General features: G+C 55.5%; 1 protein-coding gene across 1 annotated transcript in view; it reads right to left on the reverse strand.

The window, feature by feature from the left end:
* The window catches only part of FAM20C (FAM20C golgi associated secretory pathway kinase), a 59791-nt gene extending 55748 nt beyond the window's left edge, over positions 1 to 4043 (reverse strand). Inside the window, exons 1-2 of the mRNA XM_032259915.1 lie at positions 3207 to 4043; positions 1304 to 1482 (exon numbers count right to left, since the gene is read on the reverse strand). Of these exons, the coding sequence (XP_032115806.1) occupies positions 1304 to 1482; positions 3207 to 3805 (778 nt within the window). The 5' untranslated portion in view covers positions 3806 to 4043. The remainder of the gene's footprint in view (positions 1 to 1303; positions 1483 to 3206) is intronic.
* Between the last annotated feature and the right edge of the window lie 10308 nt (positions 4044 to 14351).

Raw genomic sequence — 14351 nt, forward strand, 5'->3', positions numbered from 1 at the left:
CTGGCTGTGGCTGTCTGCAGGACTGTTCCCCAGCACAGTTCGAAGACCCCAGACCCCTGCAGGGACAGGAGAAAGGCAGAGCTTTGACGGAGGGGGGCTTGAGGGAGGGGAAGGTGTTCGGATTCCTCCCACGCAGTATGGAGGGAAGAGGACACCCAGTGTGTCCAGCTGATTTCTTTTATGAGGTGAGCTGATCATGTGGTGGGGAGAAAGCTGCAAGTTCCGTATTCCCATGAGTGGGTGAGTGCCCAGCAAACAACTCAGCACCCAGCAGAGACAGCCAGAAACAGCCTCTGAAGAGCTCTGGAGAGCCTACCTGGCTGGCCTGACAGGAAACACCTAATTCCTATGGCAGCGACTGGACCGACTTCCAGGATTCTGGGACCCTTTCGGCACCAGAATTACTTCCGAGACACACGTGAAGCTAAGAGCTGGGACTGCCAGCCTCATCACACAGTGCAAAGGCCTGCCTTCAGGCTCTCACAGCCTCCACATCCGCCCACGGCTGTGCGCACCCAGGCCCACTCCCTGCAGCCCCTAGGAGCAGCTGCTCCCAGCAAAGGGCCTCAGCCCCACCCTCACTGCCTCTCAAACACTGGTGACAAATGGGACCTTCACAAACAATTGCCTACAAGCTGAGAACATGGCACCAAACCTCCATGCTCAGAAACTGCAGTGGCACATTTTCCTGAAATTAGCAACTGGATGGACTTTTTCTGTCCAATTCAGCAGATCCCAAAGTACCTGGAGATGTTGCCTTCAAATTCCCCCATCCGGGAGTCCCAGGCCTTCATCCTGAGGCCTGCACACTCCTCCTCAGTATGAAACTGTACAGTGCCTTACTGAGCTCTGATGGAAGTTGGCTTCAAAACCACAAGAAGCAGGCTCTGGACTGTCTCTCCACCCAGGCAGGGTCGTGTGCAGAAAAGCAGGGGAGCCCCGCGCACGGACTCTTGGTGGAGGGGTCACTGCCACCAAGGATGCCCCTCTATTCCTCTATCCAGGAGGGAAGGACGCTGTCATCCAGTTGGCACCCCCGGGACCACCCAGGTGAGGAGGCAGAGCGTAGCAGATGGGCTGTCAAGGAGTCTCCCTGCTCATTGTGTAGCAGATCAGGAGCACATCCAGTGTGGCAGCACAGGAGACTCGAGGCCTCTGACCCTCCTGGCTGCCCATGCAGATCACCGCAGAAGGTAATGCTGCAGTAATGAGCAACTTCTCTACTGCAGAACCTGCCCCGGCACCCTGACGCCAGCCCCAGCCAGCAAACAGACGGCCCTCGAGTGCACCCAAGGACACCTACCCACACTGGTGATCCTCTGGGAGCTGAGGTCGTGCAGCAGGGCCTCTATGGCTGGGTTGTGTCTGGAGTACAGTTCGTACCGGTTGATGCCAATGTGGAATTTGAGCCAGTTGGGATAGGAGTCCACGGCCGCCTCCCCGGTGGACAGGAATTCTGCACCTTCAGCACCTGCGTGCGGCCTGCAGGGCGCAGTGAGGATGAATGAACGTCAACACAGAAAGAACAGGCCTGTGAGCCGGATGACAGGGGAGTGGCCCCCGACAACGAGGTTTTTAACTTTGGGTTCAAGTAAGTGCAGATTTATCGAAGGTGCCTCTGCTTAAAGAAGGCCCTGCAAAGCCTGCACTTTTTTCTGTGGCTGCTCTTCCGCCAACTAATAACACAGCAAAAGGCCTGTAATTCTTATTCACCCTCTAGAGACGCCACAGACAGCTATAACTACAGCAAGACTAATCCCAGGGCATCAGTGCTGCCCTGCCATCTCCGCCACGTCTGTCCCAGGGTCACCAAAATGGCCCAACAATGATGTCAGCTGGGGGTGCGAGGGGTTGATGGCCCTCCCCAGAATAGTTGACCATGGGCTGCATGAAAATCACAGACACGCCCAGTCTGTCCCGATCTTTCCCGGCTCTCTGCTTTTGTTCCAACAACCAGGGGCAGAATGATGCAAGAGGCTAAATTTGATTTTAATGAGAGCAGCCTTGGGTGGGGAGAGAGGAAAGAGGCAGCATTCTCTCTATCCCAGGCTCCTATGGAGGACCCGCCACCCACGTGGCCTGTCCTCTCATCTCTGGGGTTAAGGGAGCATTCTAGAGGAAGGACAGGCTCTGTCTGCCTGCTGGGTTGCAGGGAAACGGAGAACTTGTCCTAGCTCAAATTCAACTAAGGCAGAGGTGGTTTCTGCCCTGGCTCTGTCCTGCGGTGGACACGAGGGCGGGCTAGGGTCCACCTCCCTGGCCACTCGCTGCTCTGGGTGGCCGTCTCTCCCAGCCCAAAGCCACAGCCTAGGCTGCTGCTCTGGTTCTCAAGTTTCCGAGCATTTCAGGCAAGGCTCGGAGGCTTCCAAACAGCCAGTGTGTTTAGACAGAAGACACCAGGCCTGGTCACATTTCAGGGGAGAGGGGACTTTCAGCGAGATCTTTTGGAAGCCTGGTCTCCCCTCTGCTGCTTAGGTAACCTTCTGCAGGTAGTTACTGATTCTGGCCTTGCTGTGGTTAATCTTCCACTGCCTTGGGTTGCAGCATCTGCTTGTTTTGATCTGTGTGGTGGAGGGAAGGGCCCGGGGGTGGGGAAAGGGCTTAGCCAGGACTGTTTAAAGAGACGTTCCTGGCCCAGCTTCTCACACTTTACAGAGCTATCATCCCTTTGCAGCTGCCTTTACTGGGTGGACCCCTTTGTTGCACCTCATGGCTGCCAGCAAGTCCCTCTGATAATTCTGCTCCAGCCACTGGTTTTAAAAGACTCAATAGGCACATCCAGGCCTTTTCCAGGGTGCCCACCCAGGACACCCTCGCCAAGTGCCTGCAAGATTAACAGCAGGCTGGCCCCCTCCCAGGGAAAGGCGGTTCCTCTTCCCTCGACAACTCATTCATTCATTGTCTGACCCCATTTCCCAAGCTCGTGGCCAGGGCTGGCCAGGACTCGCTCTATAGGAAGCAGGATCTGTCTTCCTCACCAGCAGCCACAGGGCACAGCTCCCAGACCACCAGGCAGCCCCTCCCGAGGAGGAGGTCATCCTGGAGACAAAGGCAGTGCCCTGAGGTAGAGCTGCGTCCTGCACCACACTCCCTGCCTGGCCTCTTTCATGGGGTGGGGAATGGCCCTCTGGGGGCCCCTGAACCTCTCCACACCGTGCCTGGGCTCACCGCTCCCTTGGAGTGGGCACCTGCCCGCCCCTACTCACCAGTCCGGGTTCTCCGCCGCCTTGGGGCTGAGCCTGGTGTCGCTGTTCACGTTAAACAGGACGTCGTCCTCCGTGAGCTGCGGGACTAACACCTGGTACAGCGGGTGCTCGAACAGCCTGGCCAAGAGGGGGCTGTCCCCGCCGGGGCCGGGAGGCGGCTCCGAGCGACGCGGACCGGGGTCGCGGAGCAGCGGCCGGTGCGCGGGGTCGCGGGGTTTCAGCGCGCCGGGGTCCCGCCCACGCAAGGCGCGCTCTGCCGGCTCGGCAGCAGGCTGCAGCTTCTCCAGCGAGTGGGAAGAGAGGTTGGAGGAGGGGTCGGAGCTGAAGTCCTGCAGGATGCGCAGCGTGTGCTTGTTGGGCCAGCCCGCGGCGGAGGCGGCAGAGGCGGAGGCGGGGGGCTCCCCGGCGCGGCCCCGAGTCTGGGCCCAGCCGGGCGCGGCCACCTCCCCGGCGGGCTGAGCGCACGAGCAGCCGGGCTCCCCCGAGGGCCGCGCGCCCCGCCGCTCCAGCCTGGGCAGCAGGTCCAGTGCGATGTGCAGCGCGCAGGCCACCAGGAACACCATCAGGATGAGCACGCGGAACCGGCGCACCAGGATCATCTTCGCGGCCGCGCAAGCGGGCTGGCGCTCCCGGGCCTAGAACGCGTTCCGCCCGCGCCCCTCTAGCTGCAGCTGGGCACGAGCGCGGCGCCGCCTCGCGGGTCAAGGTCCATCGGCGCCGGGCGGCTACCAGCGCCGGGACTGTCACCGGGCCCGGACGACGTGCGGGGCGCCCGCCGCCGAGGCGCCGGCTTCCCGCGCCATCCCAGGGCCGTCCCCGCTCGGCCTCTCCGGAGCGGCCGCGCCCTCAGCCGGGGAGCCCGTGGGCCCTGTTCCGCGGATCCGGGCGCGCGGGGGGCGGCGGGGGCCGCGGCGGGGGCCGCGGCGGGGGGAGGCTCGGCGCTCGCAGCGGCCGGCGCGGGGCTCATCGGGCGCGCGGGTCCATCCGGGTCCACAGCGCGGTCCTCCCCGCGAGCTCCGTGGGCCGGGCAGGCAGGCGGGGAAGGGGCGTCTCCTCCGGGCAGGGCTCTGCTCTCGCGCGGCGCCCGGAACACCGGGGCTGGAGGGCGGAGGGCGGAGGAGGTGGGCGCGGGGGCGGCCGGGGGTCCCGGGCAGGTGCAGCGGCTGCCCCGAGCGCAACTCCCGCACGGCCGAAGCTGTAGCGCCCCACGCCCCGGGCGGGCAGATATCGGAGCGCCGCGGAGCCGCCCCCCGCGTCAGCGCCCACAGATTGGCGGAGCCGCGGCCCCACGAGTCACCGCTGGGCCCGGGCCGGCGGCGCTCTTCTCCTTCCTCCTCCCTCGGCCGCGCCCCGCGACGTCTCTGCAGCTCCTGGCTCGCTAAGGAGAGGGCGCCTTCTTCCCGCGCTTTGCAGAGAACAGCGGCAGGGACCTGCGGGCGGGCGGGGGGGGGGCGCGCCCGGGTCTGGGCATGCAAGCGGCTGCAGCAGAGAGGGGCGCTCCGGCCTGGGACCCCTTTCCCCGCCCCGGGACGCCCTTCCCCGCCCCGGGACCGCCTTCTCTGCCAGGGGCCGCGCCGCCGCCAGCTGCAGCCTCTCGGCCCCTCCCCTGAGGAGCCCGGGCGGGAGCCCAGGCCAAGTCCCTCCCAGGAGCCGCTGGGCGTCTGCGCCGCCGGATGAGCTCCCCGCCGGGCAGCGACCCCGCGCCCCACCCCCGTCTCGGCCAGGAGGAGGCGGAGGCGGCCGCAGGAGAGGCCGGAGGAGCGACTGGGCATAGACCCAGGGGCCCCCCCGGGAGGCGGAGCCCCCACGCACCCACCCGCGGACGCGCCCGACTTAACCCTCCCGCCGCACCAGGCACGCTGGGGGCGATGAGAGGGTCTGGTGTGCTGGGGGCGCCTCCCTACTCCTAGGGACAGGGTACGTGAGTGCAGTCGCGCGCACGCGCGAGTGTGTGTGTGTGTGGGGGGTTTGTGTGTGCATGTGTGTGTGCACGCGAGTGCATCTCATTTGTCACCCACACCCAAGGGAGCGGTGCCTGTACAACGTGGCTTCTGTGGCCAGCAGCTTCTGGGCCTCCTTCCCCCAGTAGGAAATCTGAGTTAATGTGGATGTCAGCCTAAGATCCTAGTCAGGGAGGTAAGTGTGTGCGAGGAGCCCACACTCCCTGTCCCCCAAGCTGGCTGCTACCCCAGTGCCGAGATTCCCAGGCAGGCCAGCAGCCTCTCCAGAAGCCCAGGTAGGCGGGCTGGGAGCAGGGCCTGGGCCCCTCCTCTCTTTTACTCACTGTCTGGTACCTGGGCCTTCATGGGCCTGTCTGAGCCTCAGTTTCCTCTTATGTGAATTATGGACGTTGAACCCAGTGTTCCTGAGGACTCACTCATCTCCGTGCCTGGCCTAATGCCTGGCACCCACTAGATACTTATAAGTGGAGGAGTTGTTCTCGCCAGCTAGTCAGTGGAATCCATGGCTCTTGGGCCATCTGAAGCCAGTGAAGGGCTCAGTGCGGCCCACCAGGAGCTGGACTGGAGGCTGTGTTGTGGGGGGCAGAGACCAGAGTGAAGGTCGGTGTGACCTGGAAGTGGCCACCGACGGGGAGACAGCTTCACCCCTGTGAGTGGACCTCATCCTTCCTTCCACTCACATGGACAGCACATCTGTGTGTAGACAGGGTCACCAAGAGAGGCCAAGGAGGGTGAGGAGGAAAGTCCAGCGTGCAGAGAGAGTCCCAAGGAAGGGGACAGCAGGGACAGATGCCTGCAGCAGGAAGGAGCTGTGTCTTGGCCTGTGTTCTCCCAGCCCAGCAAGTGTCTCCCTTGGATTTGGGGTTCTGTAGGCTCCTGGCCTCCCCCACTCCATACGTCTCTCCCGTGGTCTGCAGGACCTCGATGCAGAGCTGTGGCCAGTGTCTCGGGGCAGACATGGAGGTGATTAGATGCCATGGAACACAATCACTCGGTGTGGGGGCCTCATGGAGGCTCCCTGGGAACTTACTTTCATTCCCCTCCAGCCCCCCAAGTTCCCCAGAGTGGGTTCTTTGAGAGCCCGGCTGCTCTTTGAACCCCATGCCTCTCCCCTCCCACCTCACCCCTGGAGTGGTTCTCTGGGAGTGTGGCTGCTCTCTGGACCCGTGTGCACCCCTGGACGGCTCCCTTGCACAGGCTCCTGCTTCACCTCCTCTGTCGCCCCCTTACAACAGTGGCCTCTACCTCTCCAGATCATCCGGAAGCACCCCTCTCTGCTGTGCCTCTGTCTTCCTAACAGCACCTGCTGTGGTCTGAAGACACTTTCTTCTGCTCCTGTTTATTGTTTATCTTCCCAAAATACAAACACTCCAGTAAGACAGGAGCCTTGTTCACAGTTCCGCCTGGGGCCAGGCACAGAGCAGGCTCTCAGAGGAGGGACCACAAGCCCTACTCCAAGTGGGGACCAGGCGTCCACAGGCTGCAACGGTGCGTGACAAAAGTCAGAAGACAGGGCCCCAATCAGGAGTGAGGAGAGAGTGGCCAGCCTCTGCAAGACCCTTCTGCCTGGTGCCTTTACTGGGCTCTGAGGAGGAATTTGGTGGTTCCATCAGCCCGCTCATGGACACCACAAAGAGAAAACAGACACACGCAGATACACACACATGAGGTGCACATGGACACAGATACATAGATACACACAGATAACATAGATGCATGCAGAAACACACGGACACGTGGACACACATGATACACACAGACACAGATATATAGACACATACACACATAGATACAGAAATACAGACACGTGGACACACCACACACAGATGATATGCACATAGACATACAGATACACACATAGATACACACATTGATACATACAGAAACATACACAGATACATGTGGACACGTAGACACAGATGATACATATATAGACACACAGATGGCTCACATAGACACACAGATGACATGCGTAGACAGATATATAGACACACATGCATGAACATGGACACACACAGATACACACATGACACATGGATAGACATGGACATACATATAGACACAGATATACATACAGACACAGATACATAGACACAGACACATGTAGACACATGGACATACAATACACACATGGACACACAAATATATACATAGACATGTATAGACACACAAAGACACACACACAGATATAAATAGATGCACACATAGACACAGATCAATACACATGGACACACACACACACCAATACACATATAGATATACACAGACACAGGCATGCAGACACAGATATATACATATATACACAGACACATATACACACAGACTCACATATATACACACAGATACATATATGTACACACAGACACAGATACACACATACACAGACGCACAGACACAGATATATACACAGACACAGGTACATGGAGATATACACAGACACAGATATACACACAGACATGTATACACACAGACACAGACACACAGACACAGATACACACAGAGATATACACAGACACAGGTACACAGAGATATACACAGACACACAGTCACAGACACACAGACACAGATATACACACAGACACATGTATACACACAGACACAGATATACACACACACATACAGACACAGATACACAGATATACACAGACACAGTCACAGGTATACACACAGACACATGTATACACAGACACATACAGACACAGATACATAGACACAGGTACACGGAGATATGCACAGACACACAGTCACAGACACACAGACACATATACACACAGACACACATATAGACACAGATACACCCATAGGTATACACAGAAACAGGTACACGGAGATACACAGACACAGTCACAGACACAGGCACAGATATACACACAAACACATGTATACACACAGACACAGATATACACACAGACACAGATATACACACAGACACACCGACACCAATACACACATAGATATACACAGACACAGGTACACAGAGATGTACACAGACACAAATATACACACACACACACATATACACGCAGACACACATATACACACAAACACATAGATACACATTGACACGGATACCTGGTTATACACACAGACACGGACAGATATGCACATAGATACATGGACAGTTACATACACATTCAGATACACACATAGATACACAGACACACACATAGTCACATATAGACACACAGCTACACACATAGACACACACACAGCCACACACATAGGCACACACACAGCCATACACAGGCCCTGAGCCTCCCTGAGCCCTCCCTTGCGCAGAGGCCGAGGCCCCACTGGGCCAGGATGGCTGTCATGCCGGCGGGGATACTCATGGAGAGGAAACACGGCCCCATCAGAGACCAGGGTGTGGCCCTGAGGGCTTCCTTCTTTCAAAGGGGCTGGAGCGCCAGTTAGCCAAGGTGAACAACAGGTGGTGACGGGAATGAGGAGACTAGACATGGCAGGGGTTGGTGTCTGTTCTGGGTGTGAGGGGATTGCTGTCTTAGACTGTGTGGTCCGGGAAGGCCCCTGGGCATGACTTTGCATAGAAGCTTGTACCCGTGGGCTGAGCCCCTGGAAATGCCAAGGCCTGGGGTAGAGGCATGTTGACCCTCTGTGGGGAGAGAAGGCCTGTGAGTGGGCATTGAGTGAGCAGCCAGGTGGCCTCTGTGAGGTCTACAGGTGGGGCCAGGCTGTGGGCTGTGTCCCAAGTGAGAGGGGCTGTGGGAGGGCTGGAGACAGAAACAGCCTCGGGCCTTAGGTTGGGGGAGCCTCACCTAGGGACCAGCTGGGTGGGTCTAAGGAGGGCCAAAGGCCGGGCAGGGAGGGCTGCTGTGCGGTGAGGATGTAGGGAGGTCCAGCCAGAGCCCCAGGAAAGAAGCCGCTATCTTGGATGTGCTGGGAATGAGGAAACTGCTTGTGGATTGCGAGGCCTCAGTGTGCAAAGCCATGGGACAGATGGGCTCCCCAGGAATGGGGGGGTTCAGAAAACCAGAGGGCTGAGGACCAGGCCATCCCCCCCACCCCGAGACGCCAGGAGGGTACTAGTGCTCTTAATTGAAAGTCTTGGTGCAGCTGGAGGCAGGGAGGATTCCTGGGGGAAGCTTTGTGCCAGAGGGTGGAAAAGTAATTCTCTTTGCACCCTTCCTAGGCTTTAGTTGGGACAGACGCCTATATCGAAAGACAAATAACAAGAGAAAAACAAACAGAAGCTTAATAGCATGTATACCTTGGTCTGCGAGGGAGATACTCAGGGGACAGAGTACGTCTCAAAGACGTGGCTTGGAGCTCAGGCTTAAATACCATGTTCCGCACAAACAAAGAAAACAGGTGTGGGGAGGGGCACAGGAAATTACTCCAAACAACAGCGGGCAGGCCTTCTCCATGGATGAGCATATCTGGTGAGAATAGCTGGCCTTCTGGCCCAGAGATGGAGGCATCCTGGTGAGTACAGATTCCTGTACGGATGTGACTTTCTCTTAGGGAGGAGCAGCTTCCACTCTTGTTTTCAGAGTTTTTCCTGTAGCTGCAGTTTCTCAAAATAAGCAGCTCAAAATAATGCTTATGCCAGAGAGGCATATTTTGGGTGGCTATTCCGGTCTGCTCTACGTAGAATCGAATGAAAAATGGGGCAGAGGCCGGGGAGGGGAGCAGGACGACTTTCTGTTCCCATCCCCGAGTGAAGGAACCTGTTCCTGAGCTCTGGACCTTGGGGTCTGGAACGGGCTCTCTGAGGACACGTGGAGAGTGGGGATAGCAGCTGTCTCCTCAGGTTTCCCCAAGGAGACCTGCCTGGGGAGGCCTGGGCTGGGCGAGGCTGGGCAGCTGCCCCACCAGGAGGAGGGAGATGGGGCTGCAGTTGGGGGGTGCAGGGTCCCACCCTGGGGGTGCTGGGACTGGCCAGAAGACATACTGGGATTTCCCAATGGGCCAGGGAGGGAGGAGGAGCTTTCCAGGCAGAGCATGACCCCACACAGGAGGCAGAGGCAGAGTCGCTGAGTGTTCCTGTCAGGTCCCTGGGACGTGGCAGGGGAAGAAGCCACAGTACCTCCTGCCCTTTAGAGCAAGAGAGGCTGTCTGTCCCAATGTCACCTGGCAGCAGTCACTCTTCTGAGCCTGGTTGGAGCCCAGGGCTCTTCAGATGAGCCAAAGCCTGAGCCCTGAGCTGCCAGCCAGCCTGGCTGGAACCACCGCTGATTTTCCCAGGATAAACAGGCCACCATGGGTAAATATCGAGGTGTGAGAGGAAGCGCAGAGTGGTGCCACCCGTGTAAGGAGGAGCAAGAAAGAAGCCTGTCTAAATGGCTGCATAGGGGCTATTGGAACAGAACTGAAGGAACTCATGCAATGCTCATCCGCGAAGTGGGTACAGGATGGTGTGGACAGTGTGGGAAAGAGATGCTGGGACATCAAGTTTCTCCTCCTCCATGGAGGAGAAAGCCATCCTGGGAGCTGTGGCCGGAGGGTACTCAGTCCATGAGCAGACAGGGCTTTATGTGCCTCCTGCCTCCCCCCAGAGGCCCCCACGTCTTGCTGTGGCCCCATCAGCTATAGGATGATGGGCTTTCCTTCCCACATGGATGGGGAATGTCTCAGCCTTCTGGATGCCTTCCTGGGGTGGGACAGAGGAGAGCACCTGGAGATCCCCCTGCATCTCCACCCACACCTGGCCTGGAGTGGCCCAGCAGAAGGTCCAGGTGGGGGTGCTGGAGGGGCCTCACAGCTCAGGGCTGGCACCTGCACCTTTCTGGATCCCACAATGTTTTGCTAAGGATTACTCATCCAAGACCTACCCGGAGGCTCCGGAACTGTTTACCACAGGACAGCTCTGGCCGCAGGCTATTCTGGGAACCTGGGGCGGGGGGGCGGGGGGGTCACAGCTGGGCTGGGGGTGGGAGGAGGCTGGGGTTCTGGGTGGCAGGAGGAGGAGGGCCGTCTTGTCCTCACCCAGCGTCCAGTGAGCGCCAGATGCTGCACCACGTGCAATTCTAATCCTGGCCCAGTGAAGCCAGAACAGGATAGTATTCCTCCTTCCCCAGGCCCCTCCTCGGCTGCAGGTGCTGATGGGGAATGGGCCTGGTTATTGGGCCTCACAGGGGAGCTGGGAGAGCCTCTAGCAGGAGAAAATGTGAGCTCTGCATTTGCTGGGCTGGGTTTGAGGGACACAGGATGGCTGGGGAGGGTCGTGCTGGTCCCTCCGGTGCCATCTCTGTCCAGCCAGCCAGTCAGCCCCATTGCTAGACTTCTGGGCCAGCTCCATGCTGGACTCCTGAGCTATCTATCCCCCACCCATAGCCTTAGGGGTCTTTGAAAATAGAACTCATTTGTTTTAATTAAAAGCAACAGATCAAGAAGCTAAAAACAGAAGAATAAAATGATTTAAAAGCTTAACTTTATTTTGTATCTCTCGAATACAGGATTTACATTTTTTCTAATAGACACAGAGTATCCACAAGAGCTGACCATATTCTGATGGTCATAAAAATGTCAAGAAATTCCAAAAGGCAGATAATCTAGAGTCTGTTCACAGGGTCTGCATACACACGCACCTGCACATAGGCACCCACAGTCTGCAGCGTGTTCACAGACACAGAGTGGAATAATAAAACAAAAGCTGGCTTTAAAAATATCTACCTGAAAATTAATATCACAAATAAAAACACTCATATGCAATTTGTGGGTTATATGTAATTTGAAGGAAACCAAAAGGAACATCACAGTCTGTGTTAAATAAACACAGATGAGAACAGAACCTGCCGAAATCTGTAAGACGCCCCAAGGTGGTGCTCGGAGTGGCAACCACATTCACTAGAAAATGATAATGGCTGAAAATAAATGAGGCCAGTGTGGTGGCTTATGCCTGTAATCTCAGCACTTTGGGAGGCTGAGGCTGGTGGATCACTTGAGGTCAAGAGTTTGAGAAGCGTCTGGCCAACATGGTGAAACCCCATCTCTACTAAAAATACAAAAATTAGCCAGGCGTGGAGGTGTGTGCCTACAGTCCCAGCTACTCCGGAGGCTGAGGCAGGAGAATCTCTTGAGCCCGGGAGGTGGAGTTTGCAGTGAGCTGAGATCTTGCCACTGCACGCCAGCCTGGTGACGGCGTGACTGCCAAATAATAATAATAATAAGAAGAAAAGAAACGAGTCAAGCTTTCAGTTAAAGAAACTAGAAAAAGAACAATAAAACAGGCCAAATAAGGAAGGAACAAATTCATAAATTCATACAGAACAAGCTAAAAACCAGTGCAAAGAAGAACCAAATGGAGCTGATGAAGAAACAAAGATACCTCCTCAAAGGACACAGAAGCCAGTTTGTGAGGTTAATGAGAAAAGAGAAAATTAGTACCCTTAGGGCTGAGAAGGGATATAAAGTAAGAAAGACTTTGACAGAGTCGCAGAGAACGGCACACCCAACACCATCATATTCCATAATGCAAATGGAATGGTTATTTTTTTTGGGGGGGGGAGAACTGATGTATTTGTTAGGATTGTGTGTCATTTTGTCCAAAAATATGGCAGACACATCTTCCCATTGGTTCAAGTCTTCCTTTGTGACCTTTTGGAGTTTCTCATTGTTTTCCTCATAATTTTTTTCTCTCTTGTTTTAATTGCATTTTAGGTTTGGGGGTACATGTGAAGAACATGTAAGATTGTTGCATAGATACACACATGGCAGTGTGGTTTGCTGCCTTCCTCCCCGTCACCTATATCTGGCATTTCTCCCCATGTTGTCCCTCCCCAACTCCCCACCCACCCCCACTGTCCCTCCCCTATTCCCCCCCGCACAGACCCCAGTGTGTGATGCTCCCCTCCCTGTGTCCATGTGTTCTCATTGTTTGGAATGGTTATTTTTAAAGAAATATTCAAATTGCCAAAATTGACTCAAGAAATACAGGAGCATCTCTAATCTGAAAATCCAAAATTCAAAATACTCCAAAACTGGAAACTTTTTGAGCGCCACGAAGCCACTGGTGGAAAACTCCTCAGGTGATGGGTCACAGTCAACATCTTGTTTCATGCATGAAATCATTAAAAATAGTGAACAAATTACCTTTTCTGTGTATAACATATAGATGAGACAGAAATAAATTTTATGTTCAGACTTAGGTTCTATACCCCAGATGCCTCAGTGTGTATGTGCCAATATTCCAAAATCTGAAAAATCTGAAATCTGAAACACTTCCGGTCCCAGTACTTTCTGTACTAGAAAATGGAACTAGGCCAGGCATAGTGACTCACACCTATAATCCCAGTGCTTTGGGAGGCCAAAATGGCAGGACCACTTGAGGCCAGGAGTTCAAGACCAGCCTGGGCAACATAGCAAGACCCATCTCTATAAGAAGTAAAAAAAAAAAAAAAAAAAAATTAGCTGTGTGTAGTGGTATGTACCTGCAGTCCCAGCTACTTGGAAGGCTGAAGCAGGAGGATCACTGAACCCAGGAGTTTGGGGCTGCAGTGAGCTATGATTATGCCACTGCACTCCAGCCTGGGTGACAGAGTGAGACCCTGTCTCAAAAAAAAAAGAAAAGAAAAAGAGAAAAAAAAAGGAGCTAAGGGCACACCAATCGCCATTAGAGAAACTAACGGTGGTTTAATATTTACCCCTAAAACAGAAACCAGGCCAGACAATTTATCAAATATTCAAGGAACAGATATTTCCGTGTTACAGAAATATCTCCGAAGTAGAGGAAAAAACAGAAAGCTGCCCGCAGCTTCAAGAGATTTCCGTACACTGCCAGCCACAGATGAGGCCATCTCATGTAGACATCGAGATCACATCATTCACTTCACAGACGAAAGAGAGAATCATTGGACCATTCCACAGGTGCTGAAAAACCACTGTGCAAAATTCAACTCTTGTTAAAAGTCTTGTCCAACCACGAACAACAGAAACTCGCCTTTCTTTGGGGCATCCGCTAAAACTTTCCATCTGCAGCAATCTTCTGCTACAGCGAGGACATGCTTCTAAAAGTAAAAGCCAGGCATGGCTCACTCCCCTTGAAAAGTTTCAGCGTTCCTTCCCCTTCACAATAAGCCCCTGGCCTTGCCACCTGGCCTGCCTGGCCCTAATGTCCAGATGACTTGGAGGACCAACCCCCACCCCTGACCTCCCCGGCTGCTCCCCTCAGCCTCCTTTGCAGGGTTTTTGAGTCTCCTTCCCAATATCCCAGCTCCTGCCACTG

The sequence above is a fragment of the Sapajus apella genome, unplaced genomic scaffold, assembly GCF_009761245.1.
Source record: "Sapajus apella isolate SASKATOON/1434 unplaced genomic scaffold, GSC_monkey_1.0 scaffold112, whole genome shotgun sequence".
NCBI classification, from domain to species: Eukaryota; Metazoa; Chordata; class Mammalia; order Primates; family Cebidae; genus Sapajus; species Sapajus apella.